This window comes from Pristis pectinata, chromosome 7 (genome assembly GCF_009764475.1).
Source record: "Pristis pectinata isolate sPriPec2 chromosome 7, sPriPec2.1.pri, whole genome shotgun sequence".
NCBI lineage: Eukaryota > Metazoa > Chordata > Chondrichthyes > Rhinopristiformes > Pristidae > Pristis > Pristis pectinata.
The window spans coordinates 74026995-74052421 of NC_067411.1; the positions used below are offsets into that span (position 1 = coordinate 74026995).

At 39.8% G+C, this 25427-nt stretch overlaps 1 protein-coding gene across 1 annotated transcript in view; it reads right to left on the bottom strand.

Moving 5' to 3' along the window:
• Positions 1 to 25427, bottom strand: part of ntrk2a (neurotrophic tyrosine kinase, receptor, type 2a) — a 189636-nt gene that overhangs the window by 137168 nt on the left and 27041 nt on the right. Inside the window, exons 4-8 of the mRNA XM_052020133.1 lie at positions 20413 to 20481; positions 16903 to 17060; positions 4825 to 4961; positions 3799 to 3934; positions 2422 to 2724 (exon numbers count right to left, since the gene is read on the bottom strand). Coding sequence (XP_051876093.1) covers positions 2422 to 2724; positions 3799 to 3934; positions 4825 to 4961; positions 16903 to 17060; positions 20413 to 20481 — 803 coding nt within the window. The remainder of the gene's footprint in view (positions 1 to 2421; positions 2725 to 3798; positions 3935 to 4824; positions 4962 to 16902; positions 17061 to 20412; positions 20482 to 25427) is intronic.

The following is a 25427-nucleotide window of genomic DNA, read 5'->3' on the forward strand; positions in this document are numbered from 1 at the left end:
CTCTTTCCTCAATCTGCTCCAGCCCCTGAAGTATAAGGAATCTCCTCGCTTCCAGCTCTGACATTGTAATCACCCTAACTGCCATTGTTCCACCACTGGTAGAGCCCTACACCTTCATACTAGCTTTAAGATGTCACTTTAAGGTGACAACCCCACCCTAATACTGTGTGGCTTGAAGTTAAGTTTTATGTAGTACTGCTTCAGTGGGATGTTCAATTATGTTCTGGGTGCCATGTGCATACACGGTGTTGATCAGATTAACCAGTGGAGAAAAATCAAACACAGAACAAAATAGAATATACTTGGCTATCGAAAAGTCAGAGATCCTGATAAAACTAAATGTTGTTAATCAGATGAAGTGGAGTCTCGTCATGACTTGCAAAATGCATGGATACCACTGTTAGAACTTCCACACCACAGGATGAACATCAAGTTGACCATGCACACATTTCACACAGCATGAGCACATTCAGGTGCTGGTCAAACCCAGGCACCCATCCAGAACAATGAGCTCAATAGGGATTCAGTCTCAAGGGATAAGCCTTCCAGGATGGGAACCCAGGCTCATTCATCTCCCTTGATTTTTCATCTGGGAGGGAACATCAGTCTAAGCTTCTGCCAGCTGGGATTGACTCACTTTGCAGTTCATTGATAGGCACATTGGAAAGGAACAATGGACAGCATCAATCCTTGGACCTTGTTGCATTCTGTGAGAGCTTTGCCCATTTACAGTATACACACACACACGCATACGCACACGCACACGCACACAATCTCCCTCAGATATAAAGCCAACATTACACAGTGCAAGGAACTGGAACCAGGACTGAAGTGAGAAGCAGCTTTAAGCCAGAAGTGAGAGTGAAGGTAGAAAGACCACTAGGAGGAAATGGAGTGGTAGTGCAATGTGTGTGTGTGCATGCGTGCATGCGTGCGTGGGGGCAGGGGTCAGGGTTTGTGTGTGGTTGGTGTGAACCACACCTGTCCATTAAATGCCACAAACACACAAGCTTTGATAGCTTTCATCAGCATTGCCAGCCATACAGGCTGGTGCGAGATTGCCAAGGGGCCTCTGGACAATTATGGTTCATGTCCAATCCGACTTGGGCTATGGCACTTCCCGTCTCTGCAACTTCCTGTTTAAACCTCCCAAGGAAGGTGGGGAGGGACAAAGTCGACAAATTACAGTCTGCATTTATCACCGAATTCCTCTCCGCCAGTGTTATGAGGACCTGCTCCCGCCCAGGGATGAAACTCCTACCTTCCACAACAACAACCTGTACCTCAGGGCAACATTTTCACTGGATCACATGGCATAGCTGGGGCCATTCAGTCCATGTCTGTGCCAGCTTCTTATTGATGTAATTAATAGCCCATTGGAATCAAATCACTACAGAAGATAAAGATTAATATGGGAATAGCAGGAATGTATGAAGTTAGATTAATTAATTCAATTAACAATGGCCAATGAGAAATGAACAAGTGAGTAAAATGGATTGTTAAAAGTAGTTGAAGAGCTAAACTGAAACAAAATGAAGTACAGGAAGGAAGGGCAAATTCATTTCTGAAAAGTGCACAAAAATTTTGTAAAAAAGAGACTTGCAAAGAAAAACTTTCAATTCAAATTATTTTCTTTCCAGAGGGAAGGGATGTCATATTGCAGGAGCATGATGTTGCCTTTGAGTTTCTGTTGCATCTCCCGTCCAGTAGTTAAAGAATGTAGGTACCAAGAATTTGTCTCATTGCAAACTTCAGCACAGACAACAACCTAACATTTAAGTGTTCTACATAATTTAAAAAAGGTAGTAATTATTTGGTATTAACTTATTCACAAATATAATATTAACATTTCTGTTTCATTTGGCAAGAGAAACATGCTGTCACCACTGTAAAGTCTGATACATAATCATTTGTCCCACAAAATACACTGCTTAATGAACTGTTTGTTTAAAGTACCACATTTACCAAAGCATGGTAAATACTTAATTCTTGAGGCAAGTTCTGACTGTTAGTTTAGATTAATTACAATGGTCATTAAGTTCAATATCATCGTTGACCCAGTCAAATTTTACCTCATTATTCTTATTGATTTAATACACCATTTTAAACAAGTGAGCTTGATATTATTAATTAATTTTTATATCTGTCTTCACATTTTCTGAGACTGAGTAAAACCTATCATTTTTGTGTGGTGTACAAAGTTTCTCAACCATTTGCTTGGTTATCCTTATTTAAGGCGTGCATCTTGTTCTGATCTGTTCCTCTCCTTTATACCTCTGCTATTGATTTTCTATTGTATTATTTGGTTCTTAAAAGCTATAATATCTAGTTAACATCACTTTGCACAACTGAATCTTTATAGATAGACAGTCAGATGTTAAAATAAACAGCAACACTTACAAATAATAACAAAATACCCACCTGAACCAGGAGGATGGTGCATGAAATGAGCATATACTGTGCCCTTGTCCTGTCCCAAATCATTGATCACGTATAGAGTGTAGTTCCCGTTGTTCAGATGGGTCGGATTATCAAGCTGTAGACAACCATGTTGCTCACTGATATTTTCCTCATGAATCTGAGTGAGTATAAAAGCGGTTTCATTCAGGGGATAATTGTTGTGGTACCATTGAATTCTGGGTGGAGGGTTACCAGTTACACTGAAAGGAATACACCAGCGGTGATCTGGGATGGCCTCACCCAATAATACTATCTTGGGAGGAACTATAAGTAAAGAAGAATATTAGTTAAACTCAGTAATACACAGAATGTGATGAAGGTTAAAATGTTACTGCACAGTTATCTCATATGTGAAAATTAAAAATATACTCTAAAAGGTCTTTGTCATTCCACTTTACCACTGTTGGAAGAATTTTGTTCCTTTATCTTGCTATTCAGAAATTCCTCACTAAATCTTTGCATCACCCACTTCAATCAACCTTCAAAATCCCTTTCAAATGCCAACTTTTTGACATTTCATCCATGCCTTCTAACCTCTCCCTTCATGGCTCAATATCATGCCTTTATCCACCTTCATCTGTGAATTGTTTGGCAATGTTATTCTTTAAATAAATACACGATCTAAACACATGTATTTAAGAGTGTAGCAAAAGAATGTCTCAAGGAATGATAAAGCTGGCAAGAATGACCTCTACTCAAGATGCTTCCAGAATATTCAGGCCTGAGCAAGATTAAATATCCCATGCCATGATCTTTGCCTTTTGTATTTCACGATTTCATCATCTCCTTCAACCAGCCATCTTTATAAGGACACAGGTAACATAAAGACTTCAGATCTTATTCTGAGTACTTCTGTACCAGTGAAGAAGGTATTTACTATTTCAGACATTTAAGAGACAGAAAATCATCTTCTCTTTGCATCATCATTAATGCATTGTATCCCAATGTTTGATAAACGCAGAATGAGATTTCACTAAATAGAAAATATTTGAATAATTGCAGCAACAACCAAGATGCTGGAGGAATTGAACGAGTCAGGCAGCATTTGTGGAGGGAAATGGACAGTCGACATTTTGGGACAAGAACCTTAATCTGGAGTTCAACCAGCATCTTGTTTGTTGCTCCAGATTCCAACATCTGCAGTCGCTAATCTCTCTCTTCAATAATTGCAGTTTTTATTTCAGTTTGAAACTTCAATCTAGATTTTTAAGTTGCAGAGGATAAAATATTTAATTCCTTTTTCTTATTTGTCAACAGCATTTGATTCTGTCCAAGCTTAGTTTGAGTATAAGAAGTTAAATGAAGAACAAGGATGGGACAGGAGTAGTGTACACTTACAAAAAACAGTCAGATTGACAGTAACCATTGATTCTCCCACTATATTCTCGGCTGTGCATATAAGCTGCTGTCCATTGTCAGCACGAGAAATGTTGTTCAGCTTTAATATTACTGATGGTCTGGAAGCTTCTGTAGACTGAAGAGAAATGACAAAATGTTACTCTCCAAATTATTAAATATACATATCAATAATGTAGCCTTCTACCTGGTGAGCAATGCTCCCACTACTAACAGCTTCCTATAAAGAAGGAAACAGTACGTCAAGAAAGTTCAACATTTTACTGGCTTCAAGGTAAATGAACTGGGTAGCACTCCAGGCCCATGCCTGGGAACTGCACCCCAGCAAGTGGCTCCACCTATAGGAGAGATGTGGGATATCAATATGTGAATGGAAAGTGTCAAATGAAATTCAGACCCAGAATATCCTTGATGTGACTTGCTGCCCATGCTCACCACTCCTCTGCCCTCTAAACTTGATTTCCCAGTGAGAATTTCCTCAAGGAAGCAGGCCTTGATTTGATCAGAGAGGCTATCATCAAATTGAGACATCTAAAATTAAACAGGCTGTTATTTGTTTAAAACAATTATGATTTCAGAATTAAAAGAATAAAAGATTTAAAACAAATAAACCCAAATTAACTCAATTAAATTAAAAAAATGTAACTTACCCTTTTCCGCTGCACCTGCTTCTCTCTATTGAAATGAATGGAGTCACACACCCTGTGCTTAGACTAACCTTATGTGGGTTCAGCAGGTAGATTTCCCAGAGTAACTGCTGAGAAACTGTGGAAGTTTGTGCACCACTTTAGGCTCTAGTAGAGCACCAGTGGCCATTGACTGTGTGGAAGCTCAGGACCTCACATTCACACACACCTGCACAATAGTCCTGACCTCCACACAGTTCATAGTCATAGAGTTACAGTTCTGGAGGCAGTTCTGCAATGAATGTGCAGAAATTTTGGGCCAAAGTTTAAAATGCTGCGTCCTGCTACACTTGCTGAAATGCTGAGAGTGTCAAGGTTATACCTGGAAAGCCGAGTAGAGGAAATGTTTTTGCCAGTCCACCATGGGAGGTGGGCTTCCTGCAGCACTGCATTTAACTGCAACTTCTCCGCCTTCAATCACAGTTACGTTAGTAACATTTACAGAAGCTTTAGGCATCTCTGTGAAACAAAAATGGGAGAAAACTCAGGAGAATTACAATAAAGACAAAGACGACTACATAATAGCTTTGATTAGAATCCTAGAACAAAGCACAGAAGGAGACCATTCAGTTATTCTGCCTGCTTCTTTCAAAGGGATTAGTTCCACTCCCATGCAAATACTTCCATGCTAAATATTTATCCAATTCCTTGCTACATACTTTGGGATGAATGAAGATGAAATATGGTACAGGCGACCCCTGCGTCACAGCCATTTGGGTTATGGAAATGTCCCTTAACAGAATTCACCAATCACTATTTAAAAATTTGAGATATGGAATAAAATTTGCTGTCGCAAAATTATGTGAAAAGAATAAATCAACATGATTTTTTTTCAGCTCACGTTTCTTGACACATACGCAGATGACACAGCTTTGCATTACGGAAATCGTGATAGGGCTGTTTTCTGGGAACACAATCCCCCTAATGCAGGGGTCACCTGTATTTACAAGTTGTGTGAAAAAATTATTTGAGTAAGTTAATCATTTTTTCTGTTACTTGCTACTCAACAGATTTTAGTTTTGGAAAAGAATAACAATTTGTTTTTCAAAAAACAAAATTTTTGCTATTGGAAGTCTGAAATATAAGTACATGATACTGTAAAGAATCAGCAGGTCAAGCAGCATTGCTTGAAAGAGAAACAGTTCACATCTCAGAATTATTCAAGTTTCTGCTGATTACTCCTTCCAACATCGCAGTTAGTAAATGAAGTAAACTGCTTTTAATTGGTCATTGGTAATTGGTTTATTATTGTCACAGGTACTGAAATACAGTGAAAAGCTTTTGTTTTCTTGCCATCCAGACAGATCATTCCATACATAAGTACATTGAAGTAGCACAAAAAGGAAAACCAGAATGCAGAATGTAGTGTTACAGTTACAGAGAAAGTGCAGTGCAGTTAGACAAATAAAATGTAAGGGCCATGACGAGGTAGATTGAAAGATCAAGAGTTCATCTTTAGTGTATAAGAGGACCATTAAAGAGTCTAATAACAGTGGGATAGAAGCTGTCCTTGAGCCTGGTGGTATGTGTTCTCAAGCTTTTGTATCTTCTGTCTAACTGGAGGGGGGAAAAGAGAGAATGACCATAGTGGGAGGGGTCCTTGATTATGTTGGCTGCTTTCCCGGGGCAGCGGGAAGTGTAAACCGAGTCAATGGAGGGGATGCTGGTTTTCATGATGGAATTTGTTCATTGTTAGCCACAGATAATTGATGGTTAATTAAACGAATTGATTCCTATCAATTTATGTGACACTATGAGTTGTGCCACCATGATTTCAGAGTTTTAAATGTTTATGCTTTAAGGACGTCAAACAGTAGATACAGAGTTAATAGAAAATTAATGCAGAATAAGATTACTTTAGGACATTGAACCTGTGTCACCCTTCTTCAGCATTATAATGGTATCAGCACTCATTGCTTGTGCCTGTGACTAAAGGGAGAAGGCACCACAGAACCTGTCTGGAATCCACATTGTATTATCAGAAATAATGAGATTATTAATATAAAATTCATCCTGACACCTATAGAAAGGATTGGACCAATCAGCTGGTTAGCCATTTCATGAGACACACAAAAGTTAACTGAAGCCCTACAGAAAAGTCACATCAACCAGCAACCACAGATGCTGCTAAAGTATAATCAAATTACTGGCTTCCCCAAAGACTGGGTAAATGAATGCAGTCATTGATGCTCTTACTGTCAATCTTAGCCTTATCAAATGATATATATGCAAATAGCTTGCAACCACAATCAAAAGAAGGCCGTACCCTAATACACAGTTCCCACACTCTCATTCTGTAGGGCAACTAAGCATATCATGGCTGTGAGGGAGAAGAAGAGGTGGGTGCTAGTTCCTCAGAAACTGCATGCTGCAGCTCCAACTGATGAAAGCAACTTCTATTGTACTGTGCTACCAAACAAATACACGGATACAGGGCTAAAGTAGGGAGATGCTAAACCAATGCTAGAAGTCAATGAATTGATCAGGGTGAAGGGGCTCTAGAGAAGATCCATAAAATGGAGACCCAGGCACTGCAGATGTTGGAATCTGAAGCAACAAACAATCTGCTGGAGGAACTCAGCGGGTCGAGCAGCATCCGTGGTGGGAAAGGAATTGTCGATGTTTCACGTCGAAACCCTGCATCAGGACCAAGGGAGCAGAATGGAGATAAGCCAGTATAAAGAGGAGAGGGGGAGTGGTGAGACAGGGGCCAGGGGTGATTGGCGAATTGAGGGGGGTGAAGGACAATGGGCAGATCGAGCCAGGTAGGGGAGGGGAAGGGGTTGAGTTGTGAGACAGAGGCAGGTAGATGATATATGGAGGCAGACAAAAAAAAGATGCAGATGGAGCCAGGTGGGAGAGGGAAGGGTGAAGATGGAGACAGTTGGGAGGGTGATAAGCAGGAACACAAAGGCTACCAGTGCTGGAAACTGATAAGGAAGATAATAATGGGAACAAGTAAGGGAGCGGTGAAAGGCAGATGGAACCAGAAACCAGAGCCAGATGGTGGGGGGGGGGGGAGGTGGGGAGAACCAGTGGGTGAAATGTATCAGTACTTGTAGCAGCTTATTGAAAACAGGGCAGAAACTTCACTGTGGATTTGGATGTTGAGCAATTACAGGGAATAGAAGAAGCAAGTACTTCTACTCCTCAACCATTTACTGCCAGCAGAAAGGTTTATGGGAAGTAAACTGCTAGGTCATGAAAAACTGGCAGATAATCAAGGAGCCTCAAGTTGTGATCTTATGATTTAACATGAAATAATATTTCAGGCACAAGAATAGTGAGTAATATGCCACAAATTCCCAGCCTCTGAGCTGCCCTGATCTTACAGTCACAATATCAATGTGACTGGTCCAGCAAAGGTTCTGGTCAGTGGTGGCCACTCCAGGTTGTTGATGACTCAGTAATGGCAAATGAGTAATAAGGGAATATGATTAGGTAAAATGTCAATGAAGATTCTCATTGGCCAGCATTTGTGCGAGACAAACGTATTTGCCACGTCAGTCCATACCTGAATGTGGTCTAGGTCTTGCTGCATGGGGGACTGGATTGCTTCAATTTCTGAAGAAGTGTGAATGGAATTGAGTAATCATCAGTGAACATCCCCACTTCTGACTTAGCTGAGGATGATTGCATTAGGACACCGATTACATCCATGGTGAGATCCTGGCGCTGAGATGATTGATTTCCAGAAACACAACCATCTTCCACTGTGCAAGATGCGGCACCAAGCTGTTTGTGAGTTCTCCCCTTGGTTCTCATTAACTTTAATTTTACTCAAGCTCCTTGATATCACACTTTGTTAAATGTGCTCTGGAAAGATAATGACTCCTACCTCTCTACAGCAATTCAATTTCAACCGTGGCTCTAAAGAGGTTTGAAGTTGAGTGGTCCTCATGGACCCTAACTAACTGTTAGTGAGCAGTTCTTTAGCAAGTAGGTGATGGAAGGTGTCGATGACATATTCAATCACTTTGCTGATAGTGATGCAATAAATGGCTAAGATTTATCTTCCTTCTTCTCAAAGTGATGTACCTGGTAGTTTTTTTTACTTTGTAAGGCCAAGGCCAAAGGTGTAATTATTTGTCCAGAGATGTGGCCAGTTCTGGAGCAGATCATCTTTTGACTCTCTAATAATTTCAATATTCACCTGGGATGTTGAGTGATCCCATTACCATTGCAGTACCTAATCACCTCATCTGCTCCTTGACATTATTTGGGGTGAAACAATTATGAAAGACTTATTTTCCTGATGGGAGGCAAAGATCATCCACTTGACATTTCTGACAGAAAATTATTGCATCAGATGCGTCCTGTCCACAAAAAGCAGGACAAATGCAACCAGTCTTTCCTTTAGTACAGATGATGAGTGGATTGTTCCAAAGTCCTCCCCCTCCCCTTAGTAATTGTTCACCACAATTCATGACCAGGATGTGGAGCTATAATTGTGGGATCACTTAGCAGTCTAAAGCATGTTACTTCTGTTACTTAGTGACCATGTAGTCCTCCATTGTAGATTTGCCAGGTTGTCACTTCATTTTTCGGTGTACCTGGTACTGCTCTTGCCATACTCCACACTGAATCAGCAATGGTCTCCCGGCCTTATGAGTTTTGGTGCACTATAATCTGGTTGCTGCTCATGGCTCACAGCCCCTCGAGGATTCCCAGCTGTGAATCTGTTCTGAATCAACCTCACGTAGCATTGTGTCACCTCTACACTACTCAATGAACGGTCTTGAGTGTGAAGTCAGGTCTCTCTACAAGAAATCACTGGCATCGGGGAACTTGTGTCAAAATTGAGACAGTTGTCTCACAGATTGGCAGACATTGAAAATGGAATAGTCTTTTCAGAAAGTGAGCTGTGAAGAAGTATATCAGGATAGCTGTGGGAGTCAGTGGCCTCATAATCCATATTGGTCACCAACCTATCCCCTAAAATGTAGGCAGAGAAATAGAGTCATGGAAACAGGTCATTAGGCCCAACCCATCCATGCCAACTAGTAGACATGCTTCCATAGTAATCCCATCTGCCAGCACTTGGTCTATAGCCTTCTATGCCTAAGCAATTCAAGTGTTCATCTGGACAATTCTTAAATGCTATCAGTGACCCAGTTTCAACCACTCCCTCAGGCAGTGCATTCCAGGTACCTACCACTCTCTGGATAAAGAAGGTCCACTTCTTATCCCCTCTAAATCTCTTCCCCCTTAAACTAAATCAATGTTCTCTAGTTTTATCAAACTCTGATATGGGGAAAAGTTTCCTGCAATTTACACAATCTATACCCCTCATAATTTTATATACCTCAATCACGTCCCCTCTTAACCTCTCTGGTCCAGGGAGAACTGACCTAGCTTCTCTAGTCTGTCCTCATAATTGAAATGCTCCATTCCAGCAAAGAAAGTGCAGAGTGATGGATGAACCATGTGAATAAAAGAGCAAGATGGAAAATCGCAGAAAGAGCAATGAAATTTTCACGATCTTTATGCGTGCAGGAGGCTGCGCCAATATAGTCATCAATGTACTGGAAAAGAAGTTGAGGGAGAGGGCCTGAGCGGGGCTAAAACAAGAACTGCTGTCTGTATCCTACAAAAAGATTTGGCCCATGTGAGTTCCCATAGCCACACCTAAGATCTGGAGAGTGCGAGAGGAGTTAAAGGAGAAGTTGATTTTCAACTTCTACCAATCTGTGGGCCAGCTCACCTAATTCTAACATAAGTTCCCAGATTTTAGTAAGGAGGACTTTGTAGATTTGACCAGGCTGTGTGTGCCTTTGTCCTGATAGTGCCAGGCTGATGTTGGCAAACTGTTATTTGCTTTATTCATATACTGTTGCATGTGAACTTGAATTTATTTTTCGTCATTTGCTTGTTTAGTTCCATCACAATGATGAATGGCAGACTGCAAGAGTTATCTTGCCTTACATTAATGTTCTTTTTAAGGTCAGTAGATCTATTTATTTTTCCATTAACAGGATAATATTATATGAAAATGCACTTTTCAAAATTGCACACTCCAGCCATATGGTTGTTAGGTGCAAGGTAACAATCATAAAAAGACATTTAGTCTTTTTTCGATAAGAGATAAACTTATTCTAGACATTGCCTGAAGAAGTGTTGATGCTTTTACATCTATCATAATTACTGTAATTAAATATGAAGTTATAATGAAATTCTGCACATTAACCAGCTGTTTTTGTTTTCACTTTTCAGATCTCTGAAAAGTGAAAAAAAGTCACTGATTTTTTTTCAGATTTATGGCATTGTGTTTTTTTTAATTTGTCAAGAATGAAATTAAGTGACAATAGTCTTCCTAACTAAAGCTTCTAAAGTAGTAGTACAATGGCAAACAACTGATGTAGGAACCATATATTCAGACTATTATTTTGTCATCTCTGGCACACAGCTTAATTAAATATCTCCAAAATGGAATTACAATAGAGGCCTTCTCAAATCACCCAGCCACTACAGAGTAAGAAATCAGCTTCATTTTTAGAAATGTTAGTTGCAGAAAATTCATTTGTGTCAATCAAGAACTGAGAGAGATTGAAACCAAGGTAAATATGAATGGGGGTTAGTCTGATTCATTAATCATTTATCATTATAGTAACTTGAGGGACTTGGATTCAATTTGTCAATAGATGGACAAGTCTGAGGTTTCTGAAATAATTTCAGGTACCACTAGTGCTCAAGCCCCTGTCCTTGTGGCTGCTGGATTCAAAGATGCACCCACTGATGCACATCCATATTGAATGTATGTCATTTACAGATCCTCAAGCTGCCCAAGTCTTCAGAGATGTCCAATGATTTTTAACTCATTTGAATGGGTAATATTCTATATACTTAATAAGCAAGGGAGTGGAATATCACCACAGGTAGATTGAAGTGCAGACTTGAAGTTCCAATCAGATCAGCCATAAACTTATTAAATGGTGAAGCAGGCTTGAAAGGTATAGTGGCCTACTTATGCTCCTAATTCATATGTTTGAGTGCATGTAAGTGTATGCAGCAAACAAAAATTTACAACAGAGAATTGTGTGTGCTTTGCCATGATTTTCTGACCTGACCAGTGACACAAACTTATCCTGAAGGGGTTGATGATGAACCAAACTTCTATAAAAAAAATTGTGACTTGTTTTCTACTGTGGAAAGCACCTGTAGTTCTAATACCTCTCATCAAGAAGAGAGATCTACAAACATACTTGGAATTAATATGGGCACAGCAACCCAACGACAGCCACAAACAGCATGGTTTCTACAGTGATGTTAAGGTCATCTGTGACACAAACACTTGAAGGCTCTGCCCACTGAGAGCCAAGAATGGAGGTGAAATCATCAGTCAGACTGGCAGTCAATGCTCGCTGGAAAGAATATTTTGAAGATCTGCTCAGCTACAACTCTGCCTTTAATGCCATCCCACAGTGAGCTATTTGGTCCAACCTCACTGTTACTCCTGAGTAACAAGAAGTTAAAAAGGCCACATCCCAATTAAAAAATATCAAGGCTCAGGAGCAGATGGTAGCACTGATGAAGTTCAAAAACTTGGGAGTGGAGCTTCAATCACAAATCCACAATCTCATCATCCACACCAGGTCAACTCAGAGATGTCACCATTATGACCATCTTCAAGAAAAGAGACAAATCCCATTGTGGAACTCCAGAGGGATTTCCCTGCTCTAAGCTACATGGAAAGTTATCACCAGCATTTTCCTGAACCCCATCTCTCTGACTTTCAGTGTGGATTCCAACCATCTAGATACACAGTGGATATGATCTTCACTGTGCAACAAGTCAAATTAAAATGTAAGAAGCAGCATCAGCCATCACACTTGAACTTCTCTGAGCAACACACAAAATGCTGGAGGAACTCAGCGGGTCAGGCAGCATCTATGGAGGGAAATGGACAGTCAATGTTTTGGGTCGAGTCCCTTCATCAGGACTGGAAGCAAAGAGGGGAGATAGCCAGTATAAAAAGGTGGGGGGAAGGGATGGAGCAAGAGCTGATGGGTGATAGATGGATCCAGGTGAGAGGGGTCTGCCTTCGCTCCATCCGCTGTAACAGCTAGGATCTCCCAGTGTCCCTGTGGCCAGCCATTTTAATTCCATTTCCCATTCCCACACTGACAAGTCTTTCCACAGCTTCCTCTACTGCCAAGTTGAGGTTAGACGCAGATTAGGCAAACAGCATCTCACATTCCATCTCGGTAGTCTCCAATCTGAGAGCATGGACATTGATTTCTCTAATTTCCGGTAACCACTCCCCTCTGTTCCCCCCCCCCCCCATTATTTTGCTTATCCCACTGGCCCCATCACCCCTTCACTTTCCCCTCCCCCGCTCTCTCAATCTGCCCATCATGCACACCTTCCTCCCTCCAGTTCCCCTCCTCACCTCCTTCCCTTTATTCCATGGTCCACTGTCCTCTCCTATCAGATTCCACCTTGTTCAGCCCTTTGTAATTTTTGCCTATCATCTCCCAGCTTTTTACGTCATTCCCACTCCCCTTCCCTCACCTGCCTATCATCTCCCTCTCACTTGGATCCACCTATCACCTGTTAGCTCTTACTCCACCCTTCCCCCTCCCCCACCTTTTTATACTGGCTATCTCCCCTCTCTCTTTCCAGTCCTGATGAAGGGTTTTGACGTAAAACGTCAACTGTCCATTTCCCTGCATAGATGCTGCCTGATCTGCTGAGTCCCTCCAGTATTTTGTGTATTGCTCCAGATTTCCAGCATCTGCAGATTCTCTTGTGTCTCCAAGAACTTCTTTGATCTCACTAAATCCATCAATTCCATCAATCCAGAGGCACTGTGGATTCTCTACAAATTTGGCTGTTCAGAGAAGTATGTCTTACTTTTTGATGCTTGATGGCAGGCAAGACATGATCCTAGCTAGCAGGTCTACAACAAAGCCAATCTCACTCAGAATGAGTATCGAACAAAGCTGCATCATTAACTCAACACACTTAATCTTTCTTGCAGCAACGTTGCATCCTACCTCCAATAAACTTCCTTTGGGAGATGAATTAATCTTCAGAATTAAAGACAAACTGCTGTATCTATAGTGACTACGCTCCAGAACCAAGGTCACCAGAACCTCAGTAGTCGATCTCAGTATGCAGATGACATTTGCTTCTGCATATGTTCAAAGGCTGAGCTCAAGCCATCATCAACATACAAAGGGGTGGGCCTTACACTCAATTCCACAAGACAAGATCCATTACCAATGTACCTCTGCCGCACAACACTGCCCTCTGACCATAAAGGTTCACGGTGAGACCCCAGGAAACGTGATCGCTTCCCATATTTTGGGAGCCACTCTCAGCGAAGGCAGATACGAATGTACCCTCACAGCCTTAGGCCGGTTGAGGAAAAGAATACTGAAGATCAAGACCTCAGACTTGGCATAAAACTCATGGTCTACTGGGCAGCAGTGATACCTAACCTTCTATACTCTTTCGAGACCTGGAGTACCTACAGCAGTACTTCAAGTAGCTTGGTGCTTATCACCGAGGCTGTCTCCACAGAATCTTCCAAATTCACTGGAAGGATAAGCAAACGAATGTCAGTGTCCTCTCCCAAGCCAACATTCCCAGCAGAGGGGCCCCAGTTACACTCAGTCGGTCATGTTGGGCAGGTCTTGTTGTTCCCATGCCCAATACCATGCCCAAAACACTCTATCTTGTGTCCTTGCAACAAGAGCACTTAGTAGCCCTATGTAAACAGCTGAAGGAGCAAATCACCTCACAAACTATTCACCCACCTGCCCACTCAGGCACCTCCTGCATGTATATGGAAGAGTCTGGGGTTCCTATATTGGCCTCATCAGCTACCACAGGATCCATAAAATCAGAGTGAAACAAATCGTTCTCAAACACAAGCGACTGCCTAAAACATATAGACTATTTTTAGCAGTCTTTATTACTGCAAAATTTTTTATGAGTCTGGTAAACAGTAGGTGTTTGACAAAATGTCCCGCTGGCTATATCAGAAATATTTTCTTGTGTAAAATATAATCACTATTAAAATTTGGTTTTATTTAATATTTTTGAATTTTAAAAATAATTATATCTAAATAGGCGAAAGCTCACTAGGAGAATATGAGATTTGCCTTGACAGAAACCAAAGCATGGGTCCAACATTCCTATTGATCACTTAAGCAAAGGTTTAACACATTGAGAGTAAATGCCTTTGGTACCAATAACAAGCTGCAAGATTTCAACCCCATTCACCTAATAAACAAGATCTCAACAGGGGATCCCACAATCATGATATAGATGGCAGACAAAAGTAACTTATTACAACAATGTAAACTTTATTTTATCTTGCTAAAGTTTGCTTGATTTCTGTTTCTGATTTTGTTCATTTTGAATCTTTTAAGAACAAATCAATATTGGTGCTTAGGAAACAGAGTAGGTGATTTCTTCTTGAAATGGTAGAAAGTTTCCCATTACTGCTGCTGATGTTCTAAGAGGCTTCAGAAATGGTGTTGGCCACTAGCTCTTGGACTTTAGCACAAGGATAACATCCAGAGACCCTGCAGGGGTCCGCTGCAGAGTCAGCACCTCACCCTCCTCTTTTCTGATTCTCCCTAAAACCTTCTTCTTTGAGAAACACATTTTCCCTAATTTCTTCTCATGACTTTTTGTGAATTGTGCTTGAATGCAGCACGTTGGAAAGCTTTGTCACTTCAAAGGTGATATGTAAGTACATAACATTGTTGTTTCTCTAATTGTGAAAGGCTGCTGCAAAGAAAAGCATGCCGTTTTCTGTCAGGGGAGCTACATAAACATGAGGGCAATAGAGAATGCAAGCATGACAGAACCATCCATTTCCCTTCATACTAAGCCAGCAAGCATTATTATATGGCTACTTTAGGAGGTATTGAGATAACATGGCAATTCATTGGCTGCATGTTTGCCTTTAAATACATGCTAACAATGTAATGGAAAGGACCTAGGCAAAACTGGTGTATCATCAACAATTTAGTTTATCTTATAGTGATTATTATAAGTTCCTAGTGATCCAGGTGCAGAGCTGACTGTACACACAGGTCCAGTAATGCCAATACATACAATTGAATATGCAATGCAATGAGGAATATTTCCTTTTGAGAGGAAGAATTCATAAAAACCACCTGTAACCATCTGGGAGTTACTACAAATGCACATCATCTAGTTTTTACATGTTTTTATTGGGTTAAGGTTTCAGGGATCAGCTGCGTAAATAGAATTATTGTTCATATTGACCATGATAACACTGAAGTGTGTTAGGTGGTTTACTTCTGTTCCTACAGTTGCCTGTAGAGAAATGCTTGAGCATCAAATGAGTGTTAATCCTGACGCCATGGTGCACATGGGAAACCGTCTGTTTAAAGGAGAGCAGGCGAGAAGCCAGGTCTTACGTTCCCTGCTGCAGATTGTATTGGCACTCTAATCTAACATACAAGTCCACTGGTCCATTTTTAATGTGCAACTGATCGTGCTGTAAATAATTCATTCCAAAGCATCTGGCATCTATCACTAGGCGCACCATTTCTAAACTACGTAACATTTTTCTTATTAGAGGCCTCAACATTTATTTACTATCCATACTTTGATTAAGTTCAAGCTAAGAAAGGCAGCAAACATTTGAAGCTGACAGAGAACTTTAAATTGACCTACTATCATGTTCAGGGTTTCAATAAACGAAGTTCTGATTTTAAAGGTCCCCATCAGAAGGGAAGCAGGTGCTGGAGGAGCGGAGCAGTTAAAATAATGGATGTCATCAAATCCATTTCTTTCCTGTTCGGGTTTGAATATTTGCCTTTTGACCCCTATGAAGGAATGCTGTACAGATCCCAGACCTAAATGCAGACCAAATACATGCTGGTTAAGCTGTTGTTCTGTGCAGCTATTGGGTGTTTCTGGGGACGGAGGGAGTGGGAAGTCTGCGACATTTTAGTGAGGAACCGTCATTAAGATGAGCACATCTGTATCTGATAACACATGGCTCAGTATCTGATAACACAAGGTCCTGAACCCAATAATAAAGAGCTCTGTACCTCATAACATTTGAGTACTAACATTGAAAAAAAATTAAATCTTTGATGACTTAAATAAATGACATAAATCATAATTATTATTCATCAATAATAGCATAGTACTGGAGGCCATTTCAAATGATTAGCAGGGCAGCAGAATCTTACGAGATGCTAAAAATCTAATGATTCCCAAGATATTTCAGGCTTTTATTCTATACATAAAACTCTTAACAATTCCACTTTCTTAACATTTCCACTCCTTGGTTCTACTTCATTCTATTTTCTTCCCTTCTTTTTCAGCTTTTATCAGATCTTGTAAATGAGAGGGAAAAAAATAACGATATAATGGTTTGGAAGGATTAATGAGAAAATGCCAGTACCACAGTCTGGGATCCTCATCTGTGACAGTGTTATCCTCAAGTCATTCTCCTCCCGACATGTCAGGTTTTGAACATCTAGGGTGGCCAGGTTTTTCTGCTGCCATATCTGGATCCATGCAATCCCACAGGAGCACAGGAATGGATTTTCAGTTAAGACCCTAAGGAGGAAAAGATTGACACTTATTTTAGAATCATCCACCAATGCAGAAGTAATAATGCAATTAGTCTTGCTTCAGACACTCTGCATGGGTATCATAGAAACTTACGCCACAAAGAAGGCCATTCAGTCCATCATATCCAACTCAGACAAAAATGGACTCGAGTCCCACTTCTTAGTTCTTGGTCCATAACCTTCTAGGTTATGGCTCTTCAAGTGTTCATTCGGATACTTTTTAGATGTGTTAGGGATTTTGCATCCACCACACTTTCAGGCAATGAGTTCCATACCTCCACTATTGAGTGAAATATGTTTGTTACAACTCCCCTCTAATCCTTCTATCAATTAAATTAAACTACCCCTATTTACTGACCTTGCTGCTGAGGAAAATGGTTTTCTTGTTTATCCTGTCAAAATTCACTGGTTGATCAGGCACAACCTTTGTCATATGTAATAGGGTTGCTCATGACTAGGTCCCTTCATTTTCATGGTATATATAAGTGATTTATACAAAGGTAAGGGCTATAATAGTTGAGGAGATTGTTGACGATAAAAAAATTAGCAGTGAGGAAGAAAGTTCTGGGATGCAGGAAGGCATCAATGGACTGATTAAGTGGACACAAAAATGGCAAATGAAATTCAGTCTTGGAAAATCTAAAATAATGGATTTGGGGAGGGCAAACAATAAAATTCATCTCTAGTGGCTAAGGCAACAAATGCAAAAGCAGGGAGGTTGTGCTGGAACTGTATAGAACATTTGTTAAGTCACAGCCAGGGTATGATGTAAAGTTTTGGTTATCACACTACAGGAATAATTTGGTATCACTAGAGAGCAAAGAGGAGATTTTGATGGATGTTACCAGGGTTGGAGAATTACAGTTAGGACATTAGGCTGTCTAGTTTGGGTTGTTATCTTTGGAAGAAGTAGAAGGTGGGGATATTAATTGAAGAATATAAAATTGGAAGAGGCATAGACAGAATAAACATAAATTAGGCTGTGTGTTTCAGCTATTGTTCTGGCTCATTTGGCTATCAACCAGTTTCCCCACATGTCCTCAGGAGACAGAAAGAAAGCTAGCAAATACATAAATACATAAATAAAAAATTGAAATCTGACAATCCACTTTTAAGAATCAACTCTAATTTATACTGAGACCAGTCCAATCAATCCTATTCCCAATCCTGGTGGGAAATGTCTGCTCTTGGATCAGAGTGGAACGTTGGCTCGCTGGAGGCGGTTGCCGTATCCCCTTACACAAGAGGTTGACGAGGGAGCTGAAAAACCAGTATAGTCAGGCAATGGAGATCTCAATGCAAGGAAGCCCAAGGTAATGAAGATGGAGGACTATCTCCATAGACCTTAGATTAAAATTAGACAGTACCCAGGGATGTCATCAGAACCTGCTCTGATATACAGGAAGAGCCAGGATAAGGCACTTCAATCATTTTTACTGTCCAAACTAGACTTTTGTCAAATATCAAGGATGAAAATTGGCCTAAAAGTTATAAAAAATTCAACATGAATGTAACAGTTCCACTGTTTAATTTGTCCTTACAGTGACCCTGCAACCCTTTATTACTATCTAAATCCCGTAAGGTTAGGTCACCAACATACTCAAATCATTTTATTGAAAGCAAATGCTGATTCATCTTGGTTTCGATTTCATTACAAGTAGAATTTGTTGTATATGACAAATGGACTGAGTGTAAAAATGTTCCATTGATTAGCTTTTAAATTCCATGTAGAGAAGATCAAATATGTTTTATTAGGTTATGGCCAGGCATTATAAAGGATTGGAATTGGCCAACAGCCAATGTCAAACTCACAATGGATGCCTAGTTGCATTCAGTCTTGGAATCTTTCACAGCTTAGCACAAAAGCTTCTGCTGGAACATCAGATAGAATCAGCAAGACCAAAAAGTATCTGTAATACTTTTAATTAGAAAAGAAACATAGTAAATTCTCATAATCTAATGTCACTAATAGACACTACTGCAACTACTTTAGCCTATCAGGGGCTATTTTGATGCTCATCTCTGCTTAGCACTTAAACTAAATGAGTAAAGGCTACATATCACATGTACTTCATTTATCATGTAGTGAAGAAATTCTGTAGTCTAATTAGAAGGGTATCATATTGTAAGGAAGAAGAAAGACTTGAAGAATGAGTGAAATAATGTATTTAACTGTATGAGTTTTATAAATCAACCCAAAAGTATCTGGGGTAGAAAGTGGTCTTTGAATATTGGAAAGAAAGACTGACACTACAGCAACCAGCCAAACCCTAGTGCTAGCAATAACAGTGAAACTTCCAGCCTCATTTGTTTAAATTACACCTATGTATCTCCAAAAGTTCAAAAGTGCTAAATAGGATCTGTAACTAAATATTTGCTGGAATTCTATTTCAGCTATAACTGAGTATGATGTAAAAATAATCTCAGTATAAAATGACTAAAAAGCTTTAAAGATGCATTTAATCAAATGCATTATCTTTTATTCACATTTATAATAAAATAATGCCCTGGTATCAAATGAAAAAGCTTCTTTAAGTCTGTTTTAAATATAATTTAAATTCATTTTGGTCAAGCAAACCAGCAACATAACAGTTTATCCTGATAAAACTTATGTCATTTTATCCATTGATGTTTTCCAATCAGATTAGATTTTCCCATAGTGACTCATCTCCTAAAACTGGCTATTTTAAATATATATTCATGCACAGAGAAAACTGGCAACTACACATTTTGGTCTGACCACTATGACAATATATAAGACAAATTAAGTAGTAAGAAAATCATTGTATCAAACTTATAAAGGAAGTTGAGAATATAGAAAAAAATTAAAATCATGAGTGTCATATTGCTGGTCTGTTTGTTTTGATAGTGTCTACGGGCCCAAGGTAAAGGAATATTACGAAAGGCTAGTAACAGGGAAGCTAGGAATAGTCAAGTATTCACTCTACTTATGAAATCATTTTGTTTCCTGTTAAAACTTGAGCAGAGAAATGCAGACCTTCAATGCTGACATTTTCAATTAAAGTACAGAAAGCTACTCCATTGTATAAACATATAAAAACAATGATTATAATACCTACATCAATACAAAAGGCCAGAAATTAAAATGCTACAGAAACACCTCATTAATTGAAGCATTAACCTCATGAAAATACTGGACAATGTAATTGCAATTCAATGTGTTAAATTTTCTAATGTAATATCACAATGCATAATTTCTAGACTATTGCCATTAATAAGATTATACAATCAATTCAAAGTGTTAGAAGCCCAGACAAAATTTTGGTACTTAGCTCTCACATTATACTTTTTCTAAATACTTATGGAACACTACTTACAAATGAGTCAATTCCAGATAACGAAAGGGCTTCCACGACAAGCTTGAAAATCTGTTGTTGGCAAGGTTGCTGGAATAAAAAGCACACGAGAGTTGGTTGTAACAGATATGTGTATTGGAAACAGTAGGCCAGAAATTATTGTTGCTGATATTGTAACACTAGTACTTGACTTGTTCATGATATTTATCTGACCACTGTCTAAATGCATGAGTTAATATATTCACTTTATTTTAAACTTTAAAATTTTGTTAAAATAATGGACAGAAAAATGTTCAAAATAAGTTCAGTAATAATGCCAATTGACTTTCTAGGCTAATAGAAGCTGTGGAAAGGGAATTAAACACAATATATCTTGTAAGGGTATTAATAACTGCATTGTACCAGTAAATTAATACATGATTTAAATTGCGAGAATTCAATAGCAGACAGAATAACATTTGAGTGGTTTTATTCACTATATAAGTTGAAAGTATGTGTGATAAAGTCTTAGAATTAGACATGATATGAGAAAGATGTTTTCAAAGTAACTATGAGATGTTATATAAAGGTGGATGTCCTTGATTTTAGTTACTGGTAACATTCAGATTCTGTATTCTAAGTTCAAGAAATGGGCAAAACTGGATTATTGATGAGCTTAGAATAGTGGCAGAGCACTTGATTGTAGTATGTAAGATCCTGAGGATTGTTGACAGGGTGGATGTGGAGAGGATGTTTCTCTTGCGGGAGAATCTAGATCTAGGGATCACTGTTTAAAAATAAGGGACTACCCATTTAAGCAAGAGATGAAGCAAAATCTTTTCTCTCAATTGGTCATGAGTCATGAGAACTCTCTTCCACAAAAGGCAGTGGAAGAAGTCTTTGAATTTTTTAAGGTAGAGTGAAATAGATACTTAATAAGGAAGGGGGTGAAAGGTTACCATAGGTAGTTGGGAATGCAGAGTTGAGGTTACTATCAGATCAGCCATGAAGTTAGTGAATGGTGGAAAAGCTTGAGGGGTCAGTTGACCAAGTCCCGCTTCTAATATGTGTGTTTGTGTGACTTATTGGCATATCTACATTTTGCCAAGGTTACCACAAGAAACTGCAGAGAGTTGTGGACACAGTCCAACGCATCACGGACACCAGCTTCCCCTCCTTGGACTCTGTCTTTACCTCTCATTGTCTTGATGAAGTAGCCAGCATAATCAAAGACCCCACCCACCTGGGACATTCTCTCTTCTCTCCTCTTCCATCGGGTAGTAGATACCGGAGCCTGAAGACATGTACCACCAGACTTAAGGACAGCTTCTACCCCACTGTGATAAGACTATTGAACGGTTCCCTTAGACAATGAAATGGACTATGACCTCATGATCTACCTTGTTGTGACCTTGCACCTTATTGCACTGCACTTTCTCTGTAGCTGTGACACTTTACTCTGTACTACATCAATGCACTCCGTACTAACTCAATGTAACTGCACTGTGTAATGAATTGACCTGTACAATCGGTTTGTAAGACAAGCTTTTCACTGTACCTCGGTATAAGCGACAATAATAAACCAATACCAATACCAATACTGGCACTTTCCTAGGGAAGTGGTAACCCTTGGCTTCAGCTTGTTGTTATCGCAGGGTAGTCGGGGGTGGTCCCTAAACTCTCACCCAAATCCCCTGTTTATTATCCACTCAAAGAGAGAGTTTGATCAGCTGCATAAGCTGTCAATAGGACAATGCAGAAGTGCCTGACAGAACAGACTGCATCTGGAGTACTGCAGGTCCACCTGCCACAACTCCTTTACCCACTTCTGAAGGTAGTGATGCCTCTTTGCCAGAGAGCTGGGCACACAGAGGCTTCTCTTCCCAAAGGAAGCTTAGATAGCTGATCTCATAGCACCTGCTTAAAACATAATGGCCCAAATTACTCATACAAGTTCTGGGAGATCTGCATGGAACTGATGGTGCTACCACCAACACCCCACACAGGTGTCTGAATGTTGGAGACAAATGCACCCAAACTTGCTGATTGAAGTTCAGTGGGATTTTGATGACCATACTCTGCCACTAAACTCCTCATTGTTTAATTAATTGATTATTTTTTAATTGCTCTGAATCTTTCTAGATATCAGGGATAATCAAAAACATTGTTTAATTATCAGTTGTCAGCATATCCCCACCTATCACGCGGGAGACCGGGGTTCAATTCCCTGAAGGGGAGACAGTTTTCATAATCAAAGACCCCCACCCACCCGGATCACTCTCTCTTCTCTCCTCTCCCATCAGGCAGAAGATACAGGAGCCTGAGGGCACATACCACCAGGCTCAAGGACAGCTTCTATCCCACTGTGATAAGACTATTGAACAGTTGCCTTATACAATGAGATGGACTCTTGACCTCACAATCTACTTTGTTGTGACCTTGCACCTTATTGTCTACCTGCACTGCACTTCCTCTGTAGCTGTGACACTTTACTCTGTATTGCTATTGTTTTTACCCTGTACTACCTCAATGCACTCTGTACTAACTCAATGTAACTGCACTGTGTAATGAATTGACCTGTACGATGGGTATGCAAGACAAGTTGTTCACTGTACCTCGGTACAAGTGATAATAATAAACCAATACCAATACCAATTTATGCCCAGACTCACTTCTCAGGAACTGGATGGCTTCTAAAAGCTTTTTACTCCTGGATCCCTGCAAGGTTGACAATTTTTTAGTGGGTGTGAGCAATAAGCTTGGGTGAGGTACTACCGCCAGGAAAGTTTGGGCAAGTATTCTTGCCCTCTCAGAAATACCTGATCACACAATGTCTTGGTTTCAGTAATACTGACTTAAACATTAATATATTACAAACGTTTTTTTTCCAGTGCAGGGACAGGCTACTTAGTCCAAAACAATATCTCTGTTCTCATACTGCATGTAGGCTTTCTTGCAGCTAATTCATCTCACTTTATCCATCTTTCCACACTGTTGAAGCCAGAAGAAAAGTTAGCTTTTCTGCAGAGGTGTAGGAGAGCAGCATCTAGGCCTCTGTAAGCCAGGAAACTGCTGCAGAGCAAAATGCAACCTATTAGCCACTTAAAATGATTTTACACAGAGTATTGTCTGTGACACAGAATTTATTATACCAGTGAGAACTTAGATACACGAAGCCAAGTTATTTGCATATGTATAGGATTGGTGTCTCCTCCTGCCTACCTACATTTATAATGGGCCAGTAATTAAATTATCATTGTCTGTATAGAAGTCCCAAGGAGGGATTTTTTAGTAAAAATGACAAAGATTAGAATTTCTTTTTCTGAGGTGAAATATTTTCCCTTGGGGTTGAGAGTAATCTTACTGTAATAGCTGACATCAGAATAGTTTTCCTTTTCTCTCTATCCCTCTGTGCTATGAGCTGAACTTCACATATACTCACTTTGTGGCAGTCAGTCCACTAACAATTAAATAAGGGACAACTTCCAATGACTGATTGGGCTATCCTTCCCCAACTGCAGTTCCTGTCTCAGTGGTGCACTCATCAACACCTGCTGGTGACTGAACCGGTCACTATTGCTGACTGCAGTGCCTTCATGGCTGAGTACTCACTTGCCATAAGAATTATAAGCGTAGCTTCTCCTTTGATCTCAGACTAAGTTTCACACACCCCCACCCCACCTAGCCTAAGTAAACAGAACTTCAGCTCTCTTCCCCTCTCCTGTATTGGAACCGATGCCTTTGTATAATTACTGACATTGACTTTGACCACCTATAATGTATTTCAAAATTATTGCTTTTAACATTTTGAGCTCCAACAAACCCAACTCTGATCCCACTGGAGCCGGTGAAGGTAATACCACCACATGCATCAGAGTGATTATGTCAAGATGTGACCTAACTTGAACATTTAATGTTACAAAGTAATAATTTGAATTAAATTTTAGGTGGTCAAATATAATTTGAGTAATTATAACATGGTAAACATAAGTTTCAAAGGAAGTAGAGGTTCATATGGGCTACATTCCTAGTTCAATGTTAAAAACTTTAAAATCCTCCCTGTGCCTGCTCTCTGTTCATGCACACTGCTTCGATACCACAGTATTGTTTGTTTGCGTAACTTTTTGAGGGATTTTTCAACAGCTCCTGACTCAATAGTTTTTGAATATTTTCAACCTATTAAATCTCTATGGGTAATTGAAACCACTTTGTGTCAAATCTCTCTCTCTCTCTCGCTCTCTCTCTCTCTCTCGCTCTCTCTCTCTCTCACCTTTCACAAAGCCAAGGTTTCTCTCCCAACACAAGGATACTGTACTTCTGGTTAATTTCTGAAACTGTGGCGCATAAACTGCCCCTTACTGCACAGTCACCTGTCCAGCTGCCCATATAGTGACTCAGTCCCATAAATGAACGTAAAGTTAGCTACTCTTTCTGAAGATAATCGTACACATATCCTCAGGCTTCAGGCTTTTTATGGGTACTAGTTTATGTGTCTTAAAGGAAACATTATGTAATTCAAAATATTACTCAGAGATGCTACTGGGGCCACCTAGTTTAAGTGGTGAGAGGGTGATGCCAGCATATCTCTGTAGGGAGAAATTAATGCCTTTCAGCTGGAATCTTCTGCTTCCTAGGCAGATGGGTGATCCCACTGGAGTCAGTGAAGGTAATATTACCAGGTACATTCTGGGTAACTATGTCAAAGTGTGACCCATCTTGAATTAATAGAGCCAGTGTAACCTGTGGGTATTAGCCTGGGGGATCCCTGATAACTTGCAGAGACTCATTCTTTCGGACTTGAATTATATTTGGGAGATTATATTATATAAAATTACATAATTAATTATATGTAATAAAATTATAAGGGGCATAGATCAAGGGAATTCACACAGGCTGTTTCCCAGGGTTAGGGAATCAAGAACTGGAGGGCATAGGTTTAAGGTGAGAGGGAAGATTTAGTAGGAACCTGAGGGGCAACTTTTTCACCCAGAGAGTGGTCACTATATGGAATGAGCTGCCAGAGGAAGTGGTTGAGTCAGGTAGAATAACAACATTTA